The following is a 23,329-nucleotide window of genomic DNA, read 5'->3' on the forward strand; positions in this document are numbered from 1 at the left end:
AAATACAATATAATACATTTTATTTTTGGGGATTAATACTGCTTTATATTAGCCATCCAAACTCTCTGTATTTTCCAGCCAGAACTAGAAAAATGACAACTGGACGCAGTGACATTTTTTTACTGGTTAATCTATTGAATGATCATGTTTGCTGGACCTCAGAGACATACCTTACCAGCTTAACATAAAGCTGATATAAATAACAATATGTAAATTCAGTGAGATATCACAGTATAATAATTACTTACTAAGTGTTTAGACATGAGTGACACTGAGGATTGCTTCGGCAGATATAAGGCCATAATCAACCCCCAGCTCCAAAACAAATTCAAGAAACTGAATTTGATAATTGGGAAAATACTTCTTTATAGAGCACCCATGAATGTAATTACCTTTAATTAATGGAGATGAACTCAAATATTACAAACATCCCTGGAATAAAAACTCCATCTGAAACTGATCTATAAAGTTGTGTGAACACTGATAGATTGAATCATAAACTTTAGGTATTTTATTTTTGTGTCAGCCAAGGAATATACAGAGTAGTTGAGTCACCCTGGTGCCTGCTACCCAAACAAGCTAACAATCCAATGTCTAGTACTGCAAAGGAAAAGGGCTAATCATTTACTTCATTCATTGTAATTTAAAAATGTCATTTACTTTGCTATATAGAGATTTCAGCAGGCGGAGTGAGATTTACTCACTTGGCTTCATATTGGCCATGGACGGGGAAAGAGCTGGCAATATCATCAGGCTAATCTCTTCTATAGATATTAGAAGATCAATGAGTGATTCAACTAACAAGTGTCCAACTATTGTTTAAACATCAATTTTGGGTTAACTGACCTTTTAATTAAAGTGGATGTAAACCCAATGTCATCCTTTCTAAAGTACTGCCATAGGGGTTATCTATAAGGATATACATGCCTCCTGCATGTATCTTTACCTGTCAAATGTCTCCCCTCTGTCTGTTATGAGACCTGAAAAACTGCATATTCTGTGGGTGGGTCTGTTGTCTGGAGCTCGGTGGGTGGAGTCGTGATGTCAGTAGACTCCCCGCCCACCTCTACACTCCCCTTGTCAATATGCATTTTCTCCTGTGTATTTCTTACACTGAACTTCTGCTATGATCTCTAACATCCAGTGAAAAGACAGGAAAGTAACCACATGACTTCACCATGCCAAATCATGCTGAGGTGTGGAACATCCAATCCTTGCAGAGCTGCTGAAGAAAGGAGTGGGGGTGGGAATTAAAAAATAATGCATGTCTTAGGCTAGTGCACGAGATATGTAAATCACCTGTCACTCACAGCAAGGGGGAGGATTTGACAAAGTTTTTCTCTGTTTTCAAGTTTTATCTCACTGAACAATAAAAGAGGATTGCTCAGAGATGGATTAACTCTTTGTGGCAATGATAGGAAATCTTATACTCTACACCAGGGATATGCAATTAGCGGACCTCCAGATGTTGCAGAACTACAAGTCCCATGAGGCATAGCAAGACTCTGCCAGCCACAAGCATGGCACCCAGAGGCAGAGGCATGATGGGACTTGTAGTTTTGCAACAGCTGGAGGTCCGCTAATTGCAAATTCCTGCTCTACACTATGACATAAAAAAATATATACGGTATATTTTTGGGTATACATCCACTTTAAGAGACAGAAAAACTAATGAAAAATATTTTTTCCAATACAGGGACTTCACTCTATTTACTCACCCTCTGTATGGCAATTGCTACACATTCAATGATGCATCAAGAGAGCAGCTGTTTGTATCTTCTATGGGTGGAGCAGAAGCTGGTGAGAATTCAGTCATATATATATCACACATCATTTCTTACTGAAAGCATTTTTTAAATCTATACCAATGTTAGTCAAGCCATGACGTTCCAGTTAGAATTTGGCAACTAGAGATAGACTCTTGTATTGCACTAGTTTCCAGGTGTTTGAAAATGATGTGTTGAAATTATTTCAACAGTTGCAGAAGGAATTTCATCTCCCACACACCTGTTTTTACCAATATCTCCAGCTGAGATATGCTCAACATAATTTAACCCCACTTATGCATTACAGACCCCCTGTGCTCAGCACCATACTCAAAGCTGACAGGTAGAGGGGTAATGTTTCCTATGTATGCACAAGTTTACATATCTCTATCTTGCAAGCAAACCCTTTAAACTGCAACAGTATGTTGGCATTTCTGGATCAGTGGGAATCTGTCTTACAAATGATTCCCTTAGTCTCCCCTTCTAATTCCAGACATTTGTCTCAACTGTACAATCTAGAACCTACTGCACCCCTGAATGGTTTCATCAATACAGCCGCAGGGATTTTCCCCTATGCCCCAGGAGCTTGAAGGACACTGGAAACTTAATTCACATGTTCTGGTGATGCCGTCAATAATTATATACTGGCAGAGGCGGCTCTCTAATTAGGCAAATTAGGCGGTCGCCTAAGGCCTCGCACTCATAGGGGCCTCGCGGCCTCCTAATTTGCCTGTTCTCAATCACTGAAGTTGACGCCGCCGGCTCCGCCTACCCCCACTGGGACTCTGTGGCTTAGGAGCTGATGGGCAAATCAGATACTGCCCGCAGCCTGAGGAATAGCGGCCTCATCACGGAGCGTCCCAGTCCGTGGGGCCTCATGTGTAAGTTTTGCCTAAGGCCTCACAAAGCCTAGAGCCGCCTCTGTATACTGGTATGACATTGTGGATTTAATTAACCTGACATTTGTTACTTGTATTGCTTTAAATCTCTTACTATGCATCTTGGACATGCCTGGGGACAACCGATTATGGACTATAGCCATTAGTAGATTACTGTATTTAGCCAAGAAGCTGATAGCTGCGAGGTGGCTCTCAAATACTCCCACTACAGTTGTCCAGTGGATCAGGGAGGTCAAAACCACACTCTGATGTTGAAGATATTGACACAAAAAAAGGGGCCGTGGACGTAAGCTCCCAGAGCAGTCACGGTAGACCACACAAGAAACAAATCAGAGCACTAATACTGCTTTCGAGATATATGTACTTCCAGGTAGCGTATTTATAAGGGAAACCTTTGTTAATCCTTTGGCCTAATCTCGATTCTAACAGATGTTTCACAGATGCAGTCTTATCCCAAATTCTCTGATCGGTTGGGGCACATGTAGCACACTTACGATCGGCAATGATTGACCATATGCTATTTGTATTAGGAGTCCCTTTCCTTGTTCTTAGTTTCTGATGTATTCTATTTCACCTTTTTTCTCGCGAGTTGATGTTCTATACTGCATTACCATACAATTTGTATAACCAATACTTGAAATCCTACACTTTGTGGAATATTGTTCTGTTGAGGGCCTAAACATATGCATCTACCTTTATTTTCTGTGCATTCTTTTGCCTATTATAAGCCACAAAAACATTATTTTCAATAAAAATGATCTGATTAAAAAAGAGTCTTAAAGCAGAGCAATAGTCTGAGTAAAAAAGCCTTAGCCCTGCCAGCATGCTGCAGAATGGGACCTTTGCTCATCTTTTTGCAGAGGTCCAAACCCCCTGCTGAGTCAGAGGTCCTTAATCCCTGAGAAGCCTTCATTTTTAGTGATTGCAGAGCTACAGGTCTGACTCAGTAGGGGGTGTGTGGACTTCCACGGTATGAGAGCAGTGGCCACACTCTGTAGCAGGTGGCAGGGAATAAGCTTTTCTACTTAGGCTGTGGCTGATTCAGAAAGAAAATGAACTGGATGACATTGAACATCTTTACATCTTTTTTTCCTGTAATCTCTTTAGCTTATTTAAATTTAAGACTCAATTGAGCTTTTAAAGATCATAAAGAGGTGTGACCATATACAAGCTTAGGTCAACCCTTTAATTATTCCTTACTAGCTTTTCATCTGATGTGTCTATCACGCCTCTATTTATGGTAATACTATAATTATTTTATCTTTCTTTAGGGCTGAAGCTTGTTATTTTCATCGATGAAGAAGAATATAACCCCTTCCTAGTTACAGCAGCTGGTGCTAAAATATTAGTCCATGACCAGAATGATTATCCATTCATTGAAGAGTCAGGGACTGAACTTCAGACAGCAGCCCAGACATCTATAGGCATGCATCTGGTAAGTAAATGTCAGAGTGAACAGAACATTACTGTTACAGATTTCCTGCTTTGGAATCCCAACCTAACCAACATAGGCTTTCAGTTCACACGCTGAATGACTGGATGACTCAAAATGAGACCTAATCAGGTTATGTTTTAATTCTGGCATTTGCCAAGAGGGCTGGGGTAGCAGGTGGCTTTTATGGGCCAATATGATCTTTTGTGGATTGCTCTGCCTCATTTATTGCAATAGGAAAAGTCTCACCAGGCTACATACAATGTAAATTCTGGCCCCATTATATACCTGCAGTGGCAAGTAGTGTCAATACCTAATCATGCTTGCTTTCATTGACAAACATTGGCGAGGCAAAAATATTTAGGCTGCTGTTTTCTGTGCGCAAGGCTTCTTTGGACAAGAATAAAGTTTCCCTTCATTTCCTGTTCAATCCCCAAACAGGAAGTGAGAGGAAATCCCTGCAAATTGAGGGAATTCCTCTGGGACCCCCAGGTCACCAGAACTAGAGTCTCCATTGGAGGATTTCCCCTCTATTATTTTTCTGGTGACAACCCAAAAATTGTGATTTTTTTTTTCTTTCACTTTCAATGATAATGGTAAATAGAACAAATAGAGAGGGTGAATCTCCTTAACAGGGACACAGACAGTGATAAAAACTGACAGGTGTTCTTATCCCTCTCCATTCTATCCAAAAATAAAAAAACGTTTTGCCTTTAGTTATCCTTTAAACAAGCCATTTTAAGCATTAGAGTTGGAAAATGTTTTTTTTTAGACTAGTAAGAGGTAACCTCCTTTTTTGGATTGGTTGATGACATCAAGAGACTCACTGATTACATTGGCTCCTACTTATAAATACCGTATTTATCGGTGTATAACACACACTTTTCCCCCCTGAAAATAGAGGACAAACAGTGTCTGTGTGTTATACGCCAATATATTTTTTTTACCAACGAGGGGTGGGGATAGGGCAGTCCACTCCGGGTACCACACATTGTGGGGGGGGGGGGGGGGGGTGTCATGCCGGCTGCTCCACCTCTCCTTGCCCTGGGATAGCACTGCCAGCATACTTTAAAGTTAAGAAAACATTACTGCCAGCCCCTTCTCATACACCGCTCCTCCTGTGTCACTCTCAATGTACATAAAAGCCTCTAAATATCTCAATTAACGCCACTCTTTCTGGCTGCTCTCCTCCTCCCACTCCGCCTCCTCCTCGAGTGTAGCTTTTGATTGGAGGAGGAGAGCGGTCACGTGACAGTCAATGAAACATCAGAGGAGAGCAGTCACATGGCCGGGTCCACGAAAGAGCGGCGTTAATTGAGGTATTTAGAATCTTCGATTTACAATGAGAGTGACACAGGAGGGGCAGTGTATGAGAAGGGGCTGGCAGTGATGTTTTCTCAACTTTAGAGTATGCTGGCAGTGCTGTCCCAGGAGACCCCAGTCTCCTGGGAGTGCAAGGGGGCTTTATAATGAAAGGGGGCTGTGTGATGTGCAGGGAAAGGGGGATGTGTACTGTGAAGGGGTCTGTGTACTATGCAGGGGGGGGGGGGGTCTGTGTACTGTGCAGGGGGTCTGTGTACTATGCAGGGGGTCTGTGTACTATGCAGGGGGTCTGTGTAATGTGCAGGGGGGGGGTTGTGTACTGTGCAGGGGGCTGTGGTTTTTTCCTGAAACTTCCCTCTTAAAGTTAGGGTGTGTGTAATACACCTGTGCGTGTTGTATGCCGATAAATACTTTATAGTATATAGAATAGTAATCCAGAACAACCAATCAGAATTCACGTAAAGTTAGACCAATACAGTATGGAATCTAATCAGATGATGCACTTTAGCATTTAAAGTATATCTGAACAACATTTGCTGATAGTTTTGCATAGCATAGACAGGGATTAGAACCCCGTCGCCCTGCCCATTGAAATCAATGGGCAGCGACGGCAAAGTGCAGCGGCGCTTTTAACCCTTTTTCAGCCGCTATTGGGGGTTAAAAGTGCCCCAGTAGCGGCCGAAAAGTGCCGCTAAAAGGATGATAAATTGCCGCTAACAATAGCGGCGCTTTACCGCGCGGCTCAGTGTGAAAGTGCCCTAAGGTAATTCAACATTGTAGCGGGGAAATTGTTATAAGTCTTCAAGGGATTTTTATAAGCAACCAGCAGTAAAAAAATATATTCTAATACCATTTGATTCTGATTTCAGACAGAGTCGTCAAAGTTAAGTAGCCCTTACAGTGAGTGTACTATTGATGGAAGTGATATCCTGGTCCCGAATCTCTACAACAAGACGTACACTTATCAGGTATGTGTATGTGGTTAAAATATTTCTTAGCATGTTGGAGGTGGAGAGGTGACACTGGAATCCAAAACGCTGAATCAGGAAGTAGAAGTAAAAAAATAAATAAATAAATAAAATTGTCCCTCTACCTGCTTAAAAGCATTAGATAGATTTGGTCTTTGATTTGTTGATCTTTTACTTAACCACTTCAATACCAGGCACTTTTGCCCCTTCCTGCCCAGGACAATTTTGAGCTTTCAGCGCTGTCGCACTTTGAATGACAATTGCACCCACTGTACCCAAACTAAAGCTTTATCATTTTCTTCAGTGCCATATTTGATCACCTCTGCGTTTTTTATTTTTTGCTAAACAAACTAAAAAAGTCCAACGTTTTTGTTATAAAATTTAGTTTTCTGCTTCACTGATGGGCACTGATGATTTGGCACTGATAAGGTGGCACTGATGGTATTGATGAAGCGACACAGATGGGCACTGATGAGTTGACACTGATGGGCACTGATGAGGAGGCACTGATATGTAGAATTGATGGGCACTGATAGGCGGCACTGATATGCAGCACTGATGGGCCCCAACAGGTGGCACTGATATGCAGCATTGATGGGCACTGACAGGTGGCATTGATGGGCACTGACCGGCGGCACTGATTGGCACTGATAGGCAGCACTGATTGGCACTGACAGGTGGCATTGATGGACACTAATAGATGGCACTGATGGGCAGGACTGATTGGGCAGGTACTACAGGTGTAGAGGCTGTCAGAGGCTTCTTATCACGATCAGAGATGTGGCGTGTCAGACTGACACGCCGCACTCGCGATTTCTGCGTGCCCCCCGCTGGCGAGTGCCGGCATGTTATCGTGCTGGACGTCATATGACGCCCAGTCAGGATAATAGAACCCCTTCCTGGACGTCAATCTGTTATAGGCCGGGCGGGAAGTGATTAAAGTCCATTTAAAAGTACATGTCCAAGACTATGCTGTCTGAAGGGCAACAATTCTGCTGTGCGATTTCACTGCAGAATAAACAGTGTTGGCAGCCTACAGAAAGTGGAGAAATAACTGATTTACTTGTAGGATCTACAGTTAATAAGACTATGTTATGGGGGGGGGGGGGCAAAGAAAAAGGAAAACCATTATGTAAAGTATAACCAAAGGCAAAACTTTTTTTTTAGTTTAGAACACCTGTATGATTTTATTGCTGTCTGTGCCCACGGTTAATGAGATTTAACCTCCCGGTTAGTCTCCCGATTAGTCTTGTTTACCATTATCATTGAAAGTGAAAGTAAAGGAAAATCAAGAATTTTGGGTTGTCCCCAGAAAAGTAATAGAGAGGAAATCCTTCAATGGGTACACTAGTTCTGGTGACCTGGGGGTCCCCAAGGAAATCCCTCAATTTGCAGGGATTTCCTCTTACTTCCTGTTTGGTTATGGGACAGGAAATGAAGAGAAATATCCACAATTAGACACAGATGGGAAAAAATATCTGACAGAGGTTATAACCCTCCCTTACTCTGTCCAAGATGAAAATAAAAATTGTCTATAGTTCTACTTTAATGACACTCATGACATCATATGTCTTTTTTGAATTTGTCCATATTGGCAATATAAAGAATAAATTAGGTGATTGATACAATTAATAATGATACCTGACAGCACTGATTTGTTGGAAAGCTGGAGTTCATTCAAGAAATATTCTGTAGAACAGTGCCCTGTTTTTTTTTTTTTTTACATATGTACAGGCTTTTAGTAATGTTCATTAAAGTACACTATGCCGTCTATTTAACTTTGGCACGTCTTTCCCTTTGCTAGATCTGCCTTTATTCCTGCTTCCAGCTCGAAATGGTAAAAACCTGTGGTTGTGCACACTATGACCAGCCCCTGCCAGAAGGAGCAAAATACTGCAACTATGAAGAATACCCCAGCTGGAGTAAGTTTTGACTTAACTTTCTTTTATTATGATAGTATATGTGCTTACTATGGGTTCTGCCATCTTCTGGTATATTTTACCAAATGTTAGCCTTTGCTTTGCTGTCTTTTGGCCTGTGAAGACTAAATATGCACTAAAATCCTCTGCTGTAGCTGGGACAAATAACAAATTACTAACTATAGGGTCTAAAACACCAAAATTCATAGGTGAGACACTTCAATTTCCCTGCTGTGCTAGAGAGGTTGTAGGGAATTGATTAATATTTCATACATATGATGGTTTTGTCCTTGAATTATGCAATGTTAGAAGACCATAACATAACCTTTAGGTGAGAATACCTCAATAAAGATTCCAAACAATCCATAGATAATTTTAGTACATAATACTTCACGATCAATAGCTAATTATAGGTGGTCAAAAATACTTGCTCCTATTAAATGCTGCTAAAACACGGATTAGAAAGTACTGAAAATCAAAATCGTTGCCCTCAGTTAATGAACGTTTTTTTCTATTGGTTGAACTAGAAGGACTTGTGTCTTTTCTTCAATCTAACTATATAACTATGTACTAAGTGTACATAAAATATTACATCCCCCGGTTCGCAGCAGAACTTGCAAACAGGCCAAAAATTTGTGCGAACACGCGAACACCGTTAACCACTTCAGTCCCGGAAGAATTGGCTGCTCAACGACTATGCTATTTTTTGTGATACGGCACTGCGTCGCTTTAACTGACAATTGCACGGTTGTGCGACGCTGTACACAAACAAAATTGATGTCCTTTTATTCCCACAAATAGAGCTTTCTTTTGGTGCTATTTGGTCATCTCTGCAGTTTTTATTTTTTGCGCTATAAACAAAAAAAGAGCAAAAATTTTGAAAAAGCCCCAATTTTTTTTAAAAAAAAGCTAATTTTTTTCTCAGTTCAGGCCGATATGTATTCTTCTACATATTTATGGTAATAAAAATTGCAAAAAGCGTATATTGATTGGTTTGAGCAAAATTTATAGCATCTACAAAATAGGGGATAGATTTATGGCATTTTTATTATTATTTATTTTTTTTACTAGTACTGGCGGCAATCTGAGATTTTTATCGGGACTGCGACATTATGGTGGACATATCGGATACTTTTGACACATTTTTGGTACCATTGGCATTTATACAGCGATCAGTGCTATAAAAATGCACTGATTACTGTCACTGTAAATGTCACTGGCAGGGAAGGGGTTTACACTAGGGGGCGATCAAGGAGTCAACTGTGTTCCCTAGGTGTGTGTTCTAACCGTGAGATGAGATGAGATGAGATGAGAGATCGTGGTTCTCAGTTCGTAGGAACTCACAATCTCTCTCTCCTCTCCTCACAGAACTGGGATGTGTGTGTTTACACACACACGTCCCTGTTCTGCCTCTCATGCCCGCGATCGCTCGTGGCCGGTGGTCATCACGGCTGCTGGTCACGAGCATCGGCACCCCCCGCTGTGCAGCTAGCACATGCGCGCACCTGCTATCCTGCTTAAAGGAACCGACGTACAGCTACGACGGTTCGCGGGATAGTGCCGACCTGCCGCAGTATAATGACGGCAGCTGGACGGCAAGTGGTTAAAGTCTATGGGACACAAACATGAAAAATCAAAAGTGCTAATTTTAAAGGCTTATATGCAAGTTATTTCCATAAAAAGGGTTTGGGGACCCGGGTCCTGCCCCATGGGACATGTATCAATGCAAAAAATTTTAAAAACTGACATTTTTTTCGGGAGCAGTGATTTTAATAATGCTTGAAGTGAAACAATGAAAATTAAATATTCCTTTAAATATTGTGCCTGGGAGTGTCCTTAGTATGCCTGTAAAGTAGCAAATTTTCCCCGTGTTTAGAACAGTACCGCAGCAAAATATAATTTAAAACTACTTGCAGCAGATGTAATGTATTGTCAGGTCCCGGCAATATAGATGAAAATCATTGAAAAAAAAGGGCATAGGTCCCCCCACCCCCAGTCCATTACCAGGCCCTTTAGGTCTGGTATGGATATTAAGGGGAACTCTGCACCAATTAAAAAAAATGGCGTGGGGTCCCCCCAAAATCCATACCAGGCACTTTGGGTCTGGTATGGATTGTAAGGCTAACCCCGAGCGAAAATTAAAAAATGGCGTAGGGGCCCCCCAAAATCCGAAAAAAAAGAGGGGGGAACGAGAGAGCACCCCCTCCTGAACCGTACCAGGCCACATGCCCTCAACATGGGGAGGATGCTTTGAGGTTCCCCCCAAAGCAACTTGTCCCCATGTTAATCGGGACAAGGGCCTCATCCCCACAACCCTTGCCTGGTGGTTGTGGGGGTCTGCGGGCGGGGGGCTTATTGGAATCTGGAAGCCCGCTTTAACAAAGGGACCCCTAGATCCCGGCCCTCCCCATGTGAATGGGTATCAGGTACATTGTACCCCTACCCATTCACCAAAAAGTGTCAAAATGGTAAAAATGACAGTAGACAATTTGGGACAAGTCCTTTATTAAAAAAAAAAAAACTGTCCCACAATGTCCATTCGTCTTCGATCACAGCATCTGGTGACCCGATAAAAAAAAAAAAAAAAACGGAAAAAACTGCTGACTGAAGCCTCTTTGCGATGACAGCTGTTATATAGCTGAGGGCGCGGCCACCCAGTGACGTAAACGGGTTACCCCGCCCCCTTCATGTAGCGTTACGTATTGTCAGAGGGGGCGGGGTCACCCATTTACGGGGAATGGCTATTGGGCCCCCACTGGAAAATGAATATATGTGTGCAAAAAAAGACTGTGGTGGTTGAATTTTTCCCCTATCTCTTCTTTATTTACCTGATTTGTGTGTACATTATTTAGGGAGTAATGCCATTTCCACAGATGCCAAGTGTAAAAGCATTGTGTATAGAATATTTTTAATTTAGTATTTTTAGAAGGTGTCTACTGGAATTATTGTGGTTGATGTTAGATGTCGTTCTTTTAATGGCAGTGAAAAAAAATGCACTAAAATGCAGCATTTTTACAATACTCACACATGGAAGCGTAGATGACGTGACATCTCCTGTACACGTGGCAAGGTTTAAACACGTGTGAAGCAAATCAAATTTGAATCTCTCAGCGCTAAGGATTAAAAGAAAAATATAATAATGAAATACATGTAGCAGCTAGTTGAAGCAAGGAACTCCCTTCTGAAATAAAAAACACAAACGCAATTTTAATGTCTCTATTAACAGCACTGTTGACATGAATATTAAAATTACAGGTTTTAAAATGTGTTGATGAAACAAAAATAGCATAAGCGTTGTTTCACTCCATTAGAGTTTGTATGGGAGGCGAAATAGTTACTTTTATTTATACCGCCAAGTTTACAGTGTCATTTCCACAGGTAATTTCAAGTAGCAGAATGACAAATGCACATGCATAATAGCTCAGTGCAAACAACTTAAAGGGGACCTTTCCTGAGAGATATATGATGGATACCATTTCAAAAATCTTTCTGAGAATGGTAGTAACTGGCTGTCTATAGCTAAAATATATTCTGAGTTACTGGCCAGGAACTTGACAGAGCTGGCCAGTATGCAGTAAGTCAGATAAAACTTTTTCTCTGCATACCTGAAGGTCAGTGATTCAGCAAGTATTGAAGCTGATAATGATAGATTAGACTGATGAAAATCATGTGACTGAGAGCCATATAGACAATCATGTGTAGCCCAGGTGTTACATTGTCACTCACTAATTACAGAGTGCGAATGCCACGATTTTATACATTTTTAGATACAGAAAAAAGAACTCATCTTACCCAGAGCTTAGCAAATGCGGTGCACTTTTGACTTTCTATAAATTTTTATTGAAACGTTTTAAAGAATGCGGCTTGTGACCGCTGTCAGTGTCAGGCACACAGATAAAAGCATAAGGTCGACTTGCAAGTCAAAAGCAGTTGTACATCAAATAGAGAAGTCATAGCAGATGACAGAACATTAAGTATGTCGAAAAGTACATTGATCATATTGCAACAGAGAAACATTGTAGGTAACAAGGAGGAAATTCATGCGCCTATACCAGGGAAACAGGCACTAGTGGATATGATGTCAGTGTATAAAATTCACTAGACAAAAATAAACAAGGGAAGTAAAAGAAGAAAAAAGGATGGGAGAGAGAAGAGAGAGAAGAGAGAAGTGGAATGGGACATCTAGAGCGCCCAAGCCGGAACCCCAGGGTCTCAGTGCTCATAGCGGTGTAGCTAGCTGTTAATATAGAAGGGTGTGCATATTGGATCCATGGTGTCGTGTACTAGCACTTTTCAAAGAATACCCAATCACATGCAAGGAAGTTAAAAAGAGCATTTTTGCTTGCACATGATTGGACGATAGAAGTCTTCAGAGTTTCACCTGATTCACTAAGCTCTGGCTCCAAAGGTCTAAATTCCCATGCAAAATGAAACTTCCTTTGCAAAATGAACAGCCTATTTGACTTCAGTAAATCAACCCCTCAGAGTCCCATGTTAGTCATATTTAGGAAAGATGGGAAATTATTTGAGAATCAATAATTCCCCAATGTTTTTTTTTTTTTCAGAAACCTTGCCTGTCACTTACATTTATTTTTCTTTTCATTTTAGTTTATTGTTACTTCAAATTGCATAAAAGATTTGTCCAGGAAGAGCTGGGATGTCAGGAGACATGTCGTGAGTCTTGCAGGTAAGAACATACTTTCTAACTTTCTGACATGGCAAAAGGAACACTATTTATTACAAGATATGTAGGCGAAGGACACACCCTTCCAGGTCTCTAGATACGTGGATCATGAAAAATGATATGCAAAAAAAAAAAAAATGATTGGTTAAACCCAGAAGTGCATTTATCATCACTAGTTTTCTTTTATATTGGCTGTTCAAAATAACAGAAATAACTATTTAGTGGTTGGATAAAAGTTTTAGCATATTATAACACTTTTAGTAATTGAATAGTACATTTTTTATTAGAGGTTTATATATCAGACCAAAAAAACTGTTTGCATTCATTGAGAAAATGCAAAGTGTTCCTTGAATGATGTTGGGCCGAGCAAGCAATCTCCTGTGTTCACAACGCAGCAGGGTAGTGGAACCATAAAGCTACTGGCAATCCCTGCAGTAGTGGTGCCTACCACAGTGATTTCCAGCTTCTACCAGGTTCATACATACTTACATTGGTCCAAGCTGGACCAACTTAATTATGCAAAAATCACTATATCTAAACTTCAGCTTTAAACACTTTAAACACTTTTATAGGTTCTATAGAATAATAAGCTGCATTTGACCATATCAAAATATAGCGCAAAATAAAATGAAAAAAGTGTAATAAAGCTGCTGCATTAAAGTCAAAATTAACCTTATTGATTTATTGTTTGTAATGAAGTCAGGCTGCATAGACCAATATATATGCTTGACAGAATCACCAGTGTTTACTGTTAGCTGTGGCTGCTCTGACTGTGTGGCTGAATGGTAAGCTGACATGTAGCTGTCCATGGAAGCGGTTACCTGGTGGAAAGGACAGAATAGTACTTCTGGACAACTGGCATTTGTGATTACTCATGGCTAAACACTGGTGACTTCAGCTGCAAGAGACTTTGATTCTTGCCATCAGAATTTGCAGACTGGCCCTAATCACCCATGTGAATAAGGCCTAAAAGACAAGCCTATCTATTACTGTCTATGCAGCCTGGCTGCCTTATGGGCACAATCGGATTTTCCGACAACAAATGTTGGATGTGAGCTTGTTGTCGGAAAGTCTGACCGTGTGTATGCTCCATAGAACATTTGTTGTCGGAATTTCCGCCAACAAATGTTTGAGAGCAGATTCTCAAATTTTCCGACAACAAGACTTGTTGTCGGAAATTCCGAGCGTGTGTACACAATTCCGACGCACAAAAGTCCAGGCATGCTCAATCAAGCAGAAGCTGCACTGGCTATTGAACTTAATTTTTTTCGGCTCGCCGTACGTGTTGTACGTCACCGCGTTCTTGACGTTCGAAATTTCCGACAACATTTGTGTGACCGTGTGTATGCAAGGCAAGTTTGAGCCAACATCCTTCGGAAAAAAATACACGATTTTGTTGTCGGAAAATCCTATTGTTTGTACATAGCCTTACAGTAATAAGTCAAGAGAGTTCAATTGGGCTTTAAAAGAAAACTTTCAACAAATGTATCACTAAATTATTAGCAGCATTTATGATTTAGCACTGCATGCTAATTGGTTAAAAGACAGACTTGAAAACAGTTGACTTTCCTGTAGATAGAAATTAGCATATTCTCCTATCTGTTAGCCACCCACTTAAAAAAGGCTCTGCACATTTTCAGGAAAATGGGCAAGTTTTCTTTTTTGTGCCAGGGAGGAAGACTTACCATGATGGTAGGTGTGGCTTACCATAAGCAGGAAGGGGGCCTGATTATACTTTTTGGAAAATATCACACCGTAGTGGAAATTGCATGTTTACTCTCTAAAAAATTATTTTCTCTGTTATTTTTCAGTTTTAAAGAATGGTCATTTATAAGAAGTGTGGCAGACTGGCCATCAGTGAGATCCGAGGTAGGTCCATGTCAGGATCTTGTCAAATATATTTCATTAAAGCCCAATCCATCAAAGACTTTTTCTATTATGCATAAAGCAGTGAGAGGTTTTTATTGTCATCTGCATTCTTATTAAGAAAAGTAGGGCTGATTTCTCCTCACTTCCTGTCAGGGGTATATACTGTACTTCCAACATCGACTTATCCAAAAACCCATTTTTAGTAGAATAAGAGAATAGGAACAGGTTAGAACTCCTGATAATATTGTCATCGCTGTCCCGGTGACAACCACATGCCATATTTCTTGTGTGGACATCAAAGGGACATAAAGTGAGGGGAAATCTCCCCAATAAGAAAGAAAATAAAAACTAACAGAAATGTATTCTCTTCCCCACCCTATCCAAAACAAAAAAAAAGTTAGTATTTAAAGTGCACCTTATGTGGTTCTACCCATAATAAAGATTTTTTGGAAGAGTCATATTTGAGACATAATATCAGTCCTAGCACATTGGGTTAAATAGAAATCCACATGTCAAGGTTATGTACACCAGATTCAAATCTAGTGGTTCAGGCGAAGAATAAAAATGTGATATATTGCAGTTTACCAGTCCTAAGATGCAGTGGCTGTATTCGTTTTCCTTTTTCAGGCTTGGGTATAACCAGCATATCTGATTTTTAGCTTGTGATTACTGCCATTGGCTATAGCTGCTAGCAGTAACCACTGTGTTCTCCCAGCTGGCATGGCTCCAAGTGTCCCCTGCCTGGGAGAACACAATAGCTCCGCGGGAGGGAATCCCCCATCAACATTGACTGTGTTGACAGGGGAATCTAGTGATTTTTTTTCCTGTAACCCATGGTTGCAGGAAAGAAAATCGCATAATCTATTGCCTGCTTTAGATTCTACAGTGAATTAGATTCTACACTAAAACTGATAAATAATGTCAGCCTATTTTCTTGCTGTACGGGTGGTGCACTTAGATTTTTTTGTTATTATATGTCATATTTGTGCTTTTCTTTTTTGTCAGGTGTGGACATTGCGGATTCTGTCCTGGGAACTTGGAAGCAAACTCGATAAAAACCTGACAAAGTAAGTCTGATTAGCCCCCAATTTTCATTCTTTTCCTTATTGTAAGCCACAATCCATATAAGTGTATTGGAGTTACATTAAAAGGTCATACTGACAAAGACCGTTAAAAAAGAACCACTCTTATCTTTTAAAAAAATGTAACAGCAATATACTGTATACTCTAAGGAATGAAAGCGAAATAAAAATACTTATATTTTCCAACATGTTTAGCAGTGGCGGAACTACCGCCATAGCGACCCATGCGGGCGCTATGGGGCCCGTGGGGAGGATGAGGAATGCATACTTTGGGGGGGGGTGAGCACCTCCCGCATGGTCCCCCAGTCAGGGGAAGTGAGGAGAGGAAGAGGCAAACTGTCTACGAGCAGAGAGGGAGATGGTCCGCTGTAATAGCTTTCATTAGAATTTCCTGTGTTCCTGGGGCTCACCGTCACATAGCCCCACCTCTTGGCCCAGCGCCTTTGATAGACAGAACACCGGTCCAATGCGGGACATGTGAGGTCATCAAAGGCGCCGGGCCAAGAGGTAGGGCTATGTGACGGTGAGCCCCGGGAACACAGGAAATTCAAATGAAAGCTATTATAGCTCTCTGCTCGTACGGACAGCTTGCCTCTTCCTCTCCTCACTTCCCCTGGCCGGGGGACCGTGTGGGCGGTGCTCGCCCCCCCCCTCCACTCTGAGGCAGCCCCACACTCGCCAACAGCCATTTGAGGGCTGCAGTATGCATTCCTCATTCTCCCCGGTAGTTCCGCCACTGGCTCGCCTCTTCCTCTGCACAGGGGAGGCTGCATCGTGCACGGGTCACGCTGCATTGGGCACAGGTGGGCACAGGCGAGGCTGCATTGGGCACAGGTGGGCACAGTTGAGGCAGTATTGGGCACAGGTGGGCACAGGTGAGGCTGTATTGGGCATGGCTCACGCTGCATTGTGCACCGGTGGGCACAGGTGAGGCTGCATTTTGCACAGGTGGGCACAGGTGAGGCAGTATTGGGCACAGGTGAGGCTGCATTGGGCACAGGTGAGGCTGTATTGGGCACGGGCAGGCCACACTGCATTGGGAACAGGCAGGGCACATTGGGCACAGGTGAGGCTGCATTGGGCACTGGACACGCTGCATTGAGCACATGCAGGTCATGCTGCATTGGGCACTGGACATGCCGCATTGGGCACTGGACACGCTGCATTGGGCAAGGTGAGGCTGCATTGGGCACAGGTAAGGCTGCATTGGGCACAGGTGAGGCTGTATTGGGTACTGGACAATGCTGCATTAGGCACAGGCCACGCTGCATTGGGCACAAGTGGGCACAGGTGAGGCAGTATTGGGCACAGGTGAGGCTGTATTGGGCACAGGCAGGCCACGCTGCATTGGGAACAGGTAGGCCACATTGGGCACTGGCCACTCTGCATTGGGCACAGGTGAGGATGATTGAAGCGCTAACACCAGGTGTTTGGAGTATCTTTATCTGTTGATTGTTAAACTTTCTGGAATACATATATTGCATTTGTGGTGTAGGATCTGGGCCTGTTGTCCCTCCATCCCTTCTCTCTCCTTTCTTTCTTTCCTTCTTTCCCTCTTCCTTTCTTTCATTCCTTCCTTCCTCCATCCCTCATTCATCTCAGACTCGAACCACACCCCCTTTGAGCCATACCCTTTAAGCCACGTCCACTATTTAATTTAAGCCCCACCATTTTTTTTTGTAGGGGGGGGCGTTTGCGGGGGGGGGGGGGGGCATATAACATTTTGCTATAGGGCCCATTGGTATTAAAAAGGCATAAAGAGAGGCTGCAAAATAATTTCTGTAAAGGAAATCGAGCCTACCCATTCAGGAGAGCCCTAACTTTAGCTTTGCATTTAAATCCCATCTTCCCTTTAAATCTGCACAAATATCCACTCTTTTATGAAATCCTGATCGCCCTTTAAATATCCTGCCCCCTCTGATTTTGTTGCCCTTGGTGGTGATTCATTTGTCACTTTTGCAGATTTTGCAATATACAGTATGTGTTCTCATATAGAATGAATCTTATGCTGCAGCCATTGAATGTTTTTCTGCATTTATTCTGTCCTCATTATAAGACTTTTACGTCACTGCATTGCCTAAATTGTACTACACAGTAGAGTCATCTTTTCATCCCTATAAAAAGGGCTGTACCCAAAGATGACTTCATGCAGCTAAATTATACCCTTACATTCTGTTTGCAATAATGACTTTTTAATTACAGGAAGATTAAATTTCCAGTTTAGTGAACTATGTTTATTTAGGGGAGCTGGTAAAATTACAGTGCATTAAGAAAGGACTTGCCAGTTTGGTAATACAGGTTCACCAAATTAAAAGTCCATTTGCATTTGTCTCATTTAGATGTAGTGTTCATATGGATGAAGGAAATAATCCAGTTGAGTTCTATGGGGAACAAGAACAGCTGATACTTGTATAAATAATACCCATTGACTCTGATGATAACCCTGGAAGTCCATAGATACTTATGGACTTTTGGGACGCATGCAGTGTAATGCCGTGTACACACGGGCGGACTTTTCAGCATCAAACCTCCGACGGTCTTTCCGACGGACTTCCGACAGACTTCCGAATGAACGGATTTGCCCATGCACGAACGGACTAAAGTCCGTTCTAAAGTCCGTCAAAGGTCCGTGATGATGATGATTTGAACGTGATGATGTACGTCGGGACTAGAAAAGTAAGTCAATCTCGCTGCTTTTATCGGCAAGATTGACACCTTGCGAGCCCCGTCGCGGGAGCCAGCGCCGAGCTGGCTCGCTCATCGGGAAAGGAAAAATGTTTTTTCCTTTCCCAATGAGCGACAAGCATTGCTGACATTAAGGCCGGGTTCACACTGGTGCAGGGATCCGACTTGGATCCTCGCCAATACCAGGCATTGTGTTTAGTATGAATCTTGAGGGGGAACTCCACGCCAAATTTTAAATAAAAAAACCGGCATGGGTTCCCCTCCAAGAGTATACCAGGCCCTTAGGTCTGGTATGGATTTTAAGGGGAACCCCCACACCGAAAAAAAGTCATGGGGGTCCCCCCAAAATCCATACCAGACCCTTATCCGAGCACGCAGCCCGACCGGTCAGGAAAGGGGGTGGGGACGAGCGAGCGCCCCCCCCTGAACTGTACCAGGCCGCATGCCCTCAACATGGGGGGTGGGTGCTTTGGGGCAGGGGGGCGCCCCTTCCCACCACCCCCACCCCAAAGCACCTTGTCCCCATGTTGATGAGGACAAGGGCCTCTTCCCGACAACCCTGGCCGTTGGTTGTCGGGGTCTGCGGGCAGGGGGCTTATCGGAATCCGGAGCCCCCTTTAAAAAGGAGGCCTCCCAGATCCCGACCCCCCACCCTATGTGAATAAGTATGGGGTACATCGTACCCCTACCCATTCACCTGGGGGAAAAAAGTGTCAATAAAAAAACACACTAGACAGGTTTTTAAAGTAATTTATTAGGCAGCTCCGGGGGTCTCTTCTGACTTCTCCGCTCTCTCTCCTGCTTTTTCTCCCGCTCTCTGGACTCTTCTACCACTCTCCAGTTCATCTCCCGCTCTCCGGTTCTTCTCCCGCTCGCCGGTTATTCTGCCGGGCTCCTCCGTTATCTTCTGCTCTTTTGCCGCTCTTTTGCTAGCGGTGGTCCGGTCTACTCCGTCGTCTCCTTCCCTGTTCTCTTCTTCCAATGTTGACACAACGCTCTCTCCCGCTGTGATGCCGTGTGAGCGGTGCGCAACGACTTATATAGGCATGGGGAGTGGTCACCGGGCGAGGTCACCAGGTGACCTCACCCCTTATGACGTCACAGTCCCATTATGCTCCGGCACTGTGACGTCATAAGGGGCGGGGTCACGGGTGACATCACTCAGTGACCACGCCCCATGCCTATATAAGTCGTTGCGCACCGCTCACATGGCATTACAACGGGAGAGAGCGTCGAGTCAACATCGGAAGAAGAGAAGAGGGAAGAAGACGATGGAGAAGACCGGGCCAAAAAGCAAAAGAGCAGCAAAAGAGCAGAAGATAGCGGAGGAGAGCAGCAGAAGAAATGGAGAGTGGAAAAAAGAACCGGAGAGTGGGAGGAAGCAGGAGAGTGCGAAGAAGTCAGAAGAGACCCCCAGGGCTGCCTAATAAATTACTTTAAAAACCTGTCTAGTGTGTTTTTTTATTGATACTTTTTTCCCCCAGGTGATTGGGTAGGGGTACGAATTCTCATAGGGCGGGGGCTGGGATCTAGGGGGCTCCCTTATTAAAGGGGGCTCTCGGATTCCGATAAGCCCCCCCGCCCACAGACCCCGACAACCAACGGCCAGGGTTGTCGGGAAGAGGCCCTTGTCCTCATAAACATAGGGACAAGGTGCTTTGGGGTGAGGGGGCCACAGGGCGCCCCCCTTCCCCAAAGTACCCACCCCCATGTTAAGGGCATGTGGCCTGGTATGGTTCAGGGGGGGGGCGCTCGCTCGTCCCCACCCCCTTTCCTGACCGGCCTGGCTGTATGCTCGGATAAGGGTCTGGTATGGATTTTGGGGGGACTCCCACGCCATTTTTTCGGTGTAGGGGGTTCCCCTAAAAATCCATACCAGACCTAAGGGACATTGTCGCCTCTTTCTCGTGCTCGCTGCAATAGAAAAATGTGTTTTTCCTATTGCAGCGAGCACGAGATGTACAGTACCCTGTCGCCGAGAACCAGCGCGATAGGATCGTGCTGGAAACATTCTCGCAGGCAGGTGCTGTAGCTGCTCTTGTGTCGTATTTGGTCTGTCGGACCAGCATACAGACTAACATTTCTTCTGATAGGAACTGGTTCCGGCGGGAAGATTTGAAACATGTTTCAAATCTAGAGTCCGTCTGATTTTCTACCGAAAAGGTCAGTTGAAAGTCCGATGAAGCCCACACATGGTCGGATTGGCCGACGGATTCGTTCCGGCGGACGAGTTCGGTCGAAAAGTCCGCCCATATGTACACAGCATAAGGCAGGCCATAGATAGTGCGATTTTCTTTCCTGCAACCATGGGTTGCATGCAGGGCTTTTTTTCTCAGAGAATAGGTGCAGGCCCTCCCCACTTCCGAGTCAACCTTGTCTCCCCCCTCTACCTACCTCCAAGCACATACCTTGGTTCCATCCCTACCCACCTTCCAGTGCCGCCCCTTTTAGAGAATACAGAACCATGTATCATTTTGTGATGCTAAATAATTTGTATGGAATTTGTTGATGATAACAGGAAAAGCAAAGAGATCCCCTTCCCCAGCAAAAATAGATCCTCCTAAAAATAATAGACCCTCTTAGCAGCAATAGACTATCCGCAACAAAATACCCCCCAGCAACAATAATCCACCACAGCAACAATAGACCCCAGCAAGTAACAATGGATCTTCCAGCAGCCAACATTAATAGACCCTATGGCAGTTAGCAACAATAGCCCCTCCCTCAACAGTAGATGCCTCCCAGAAACAAATGACCCCGGCAGCAACAAAAGTTCTTCCACCAGCAGAATAGACATACCCAGCAACTATAGATCCCCCAGCAGCTGGGATCAATAGACCCTCAAGCAAACCTAACACCCCTTGTCATTTCATACATTCTGTGCTGGAGGTCCCAGAACTGCATTCCCCCACGTTCCCGCTGAAAAATAGCCCTGGTTGTAGTAAAGAAAATTGCTTGATTCTCCCATTGACACAGTTAATTGATATGTGTTCCCATGTTTTCCTTATCCTTGTGTAAAACATGAGAGCACATATCATACTTGTGTCCTAAAATGCTGATATTTTGTCATGGATAAATATTGAAGTATCAAATCATCCAGTTTTTCATTGATCTTTGTTTTAGATAACAGTTTTAAAGCAGATTTCACGACTTTAATGAGTTCTGTTAGAGAAATTTCTCTTCACTTCTTATAATGGAGACAGTGGTTACATGAGTTAGGGTGTGAGGAAAAATCTGCAGCATAGATAGATAACAGTAAAAAGTTGACAGGGGTTCTAGCTCCCCCCCCCTATTAAAAAAAAAGTATTTTTTATTTCTGTTTGGTTTTCATTTGTAGATTTTCCCTCACTTGCTGTTTTGTGAAAGAAAGAGTAAAGCTGCCCATAAATTTGAATGGTTCTGGAGTGACCGGCCAAATTTCGATCCATGTGTGGGCACTGTATTTGAGCAAAAGTTAATCTACTGATTAACCTTTGTTCAACCATCCTGATGGATTTTTGCTGCTTGATCAGTGTTGCAGTCTATAGCCCAGTGTATTCTGACAGTGGGGAAGACTCCCCGCTGTCGGAATATATAGACACAATGGGGGGATTTTGCCATCCACCTCAAGTGTGTGGATGGAGGGATGAGGTCAGTTTTTTTTTTTATTCAACCCAAAAAAAACCTGACAAATGTACGTGCAGCTTAAGTGAGGGGGAATCTCTGTTAAGAAGCCTTGGGTAACAATAAAAATCTGGCATAAGTTCTCAATCTTTCTCACTCGGTCCAAAACTAAAACTAACAGAGATAGCTTGAAATACACTTTAGGAGGTCTGTTTAAAAATGTCTTCACACAAGATTCACACATCATTTACTAAAGATTGAAACAATTTCTAATTGGATTCAGTTGAAAAAAAATGTGTGAATCCTGGGTGAAAGCTGTGTGATTCTTGTGTAAAGACATTTATAAACAGACTTCTTATGCCCCGTACACACGGTCGGACTTTGTTCGGACATTCCGACAACAAAATCCTAGGATTTTTTCCGACGGATGTTGGCTCAAACTTGTCTTGCATACACACGGAGACACAAAGTTGTCGGAAAATCCGATCGTTCTATACGCGGTGACGTAAAACACGTACGTCGGGACTATAAACGGGGCAGTGGCCAATAGCTTCCATCTCTTTATTTATTCTGAGCATGCGTGGCACTTTGTCCGTCGGATTTGTGTACACACGATCGGAATTTCCGACAACGGATTTTGTTGTCGGAAAATTTTATCTCCTGCTCTCCAACTTTGTGTGTCGGAAAATCCGATGGAAAATGTCCGATGGAGCCCACACACGGTCGGAATTTCCGACAACACGCTCCGATCGGACATTTTCCATCGGAAAATCCGACCGTGTGTATGGGGCATTAAAGTGTATTTCCAGCCAACTCTGTTTGTATAAATGGACCCCAAGTATCATAAAGTCTCACTTTTTCTGTTGATGTTTTCTTTCTGTATAATGGCTGTAAAACCAATAGGTAGAGTGAAAAACTCTTTTATTGACTGTGTCAGGTGGCGTCAAGTGGGAACCATTTCTCCTTCCTCAGCAGTTATATACAGTGCCTTGCAAATGTATTCACCCCCTTGGCTTTTTACCTATTTTGTTACATTACAGCCTTAAGTTCAATCTTTTTTTAATCTGAATTATATGTGATGGATCAGAACACAATAGTC

General features: G+C 43.0%; 1 protein-coding gene across 2 annotated transcripts in view; it reads left to right on the forward strand.

Moving 5' to 3' along the window:
- Positions 1–23,329, forward strand: part of SCNN1G (sodium channel epithelial 1 subunit gamma) — a 60,791-nt gene that overhangs the window by 29,178 nt on the left and 8,284 nt on the right. For both annotated transcript variants that reach the window (XM_073636691.1, XM_073636692.1), the window contains exons 5-11: positions 1,697–1,800; positions 3,937–4,100; positions 6,290–6,388; positions 8,193–8,310; positions 12,916–12,994; positions 14,803–14,860; positions 15,866–15,927. In XM_073636691.1, the coding sequence (XP_073492792.1) occupies positions 1,697–1,800; positions 3,937–4,100; positions 6,290–6,388; positions 8,193–8,310; positions 12,916–12,994; positions 14,803–14,860; positions 15,866–15,927 (684 nt within the window). The remainder of the gene's footprint in view (positions 1–1,696; positions 1,801–3,936; positions 4,101–6,289; positions 6,389–8,192; positions 8,311–12,915; positions 12,995–14,802; positions 14,861–15,865; positions 15,928–23,329) is intronic.

Source organism: Aquarana catesbeiana, linkage group LG06, assembly GCF_042186555.1.
Source record: "Aquarana catesbeiana isolate 2022-GZ linkage group LG06, ASM4218655v1, whole genome shotgun sequence".
Taxonomy (NCBI): Eukaryota; Metazoa; Chordata; class Amphibia; order Anura; family Ranidae; genus Aquarana; species Aquarana catesbeiana.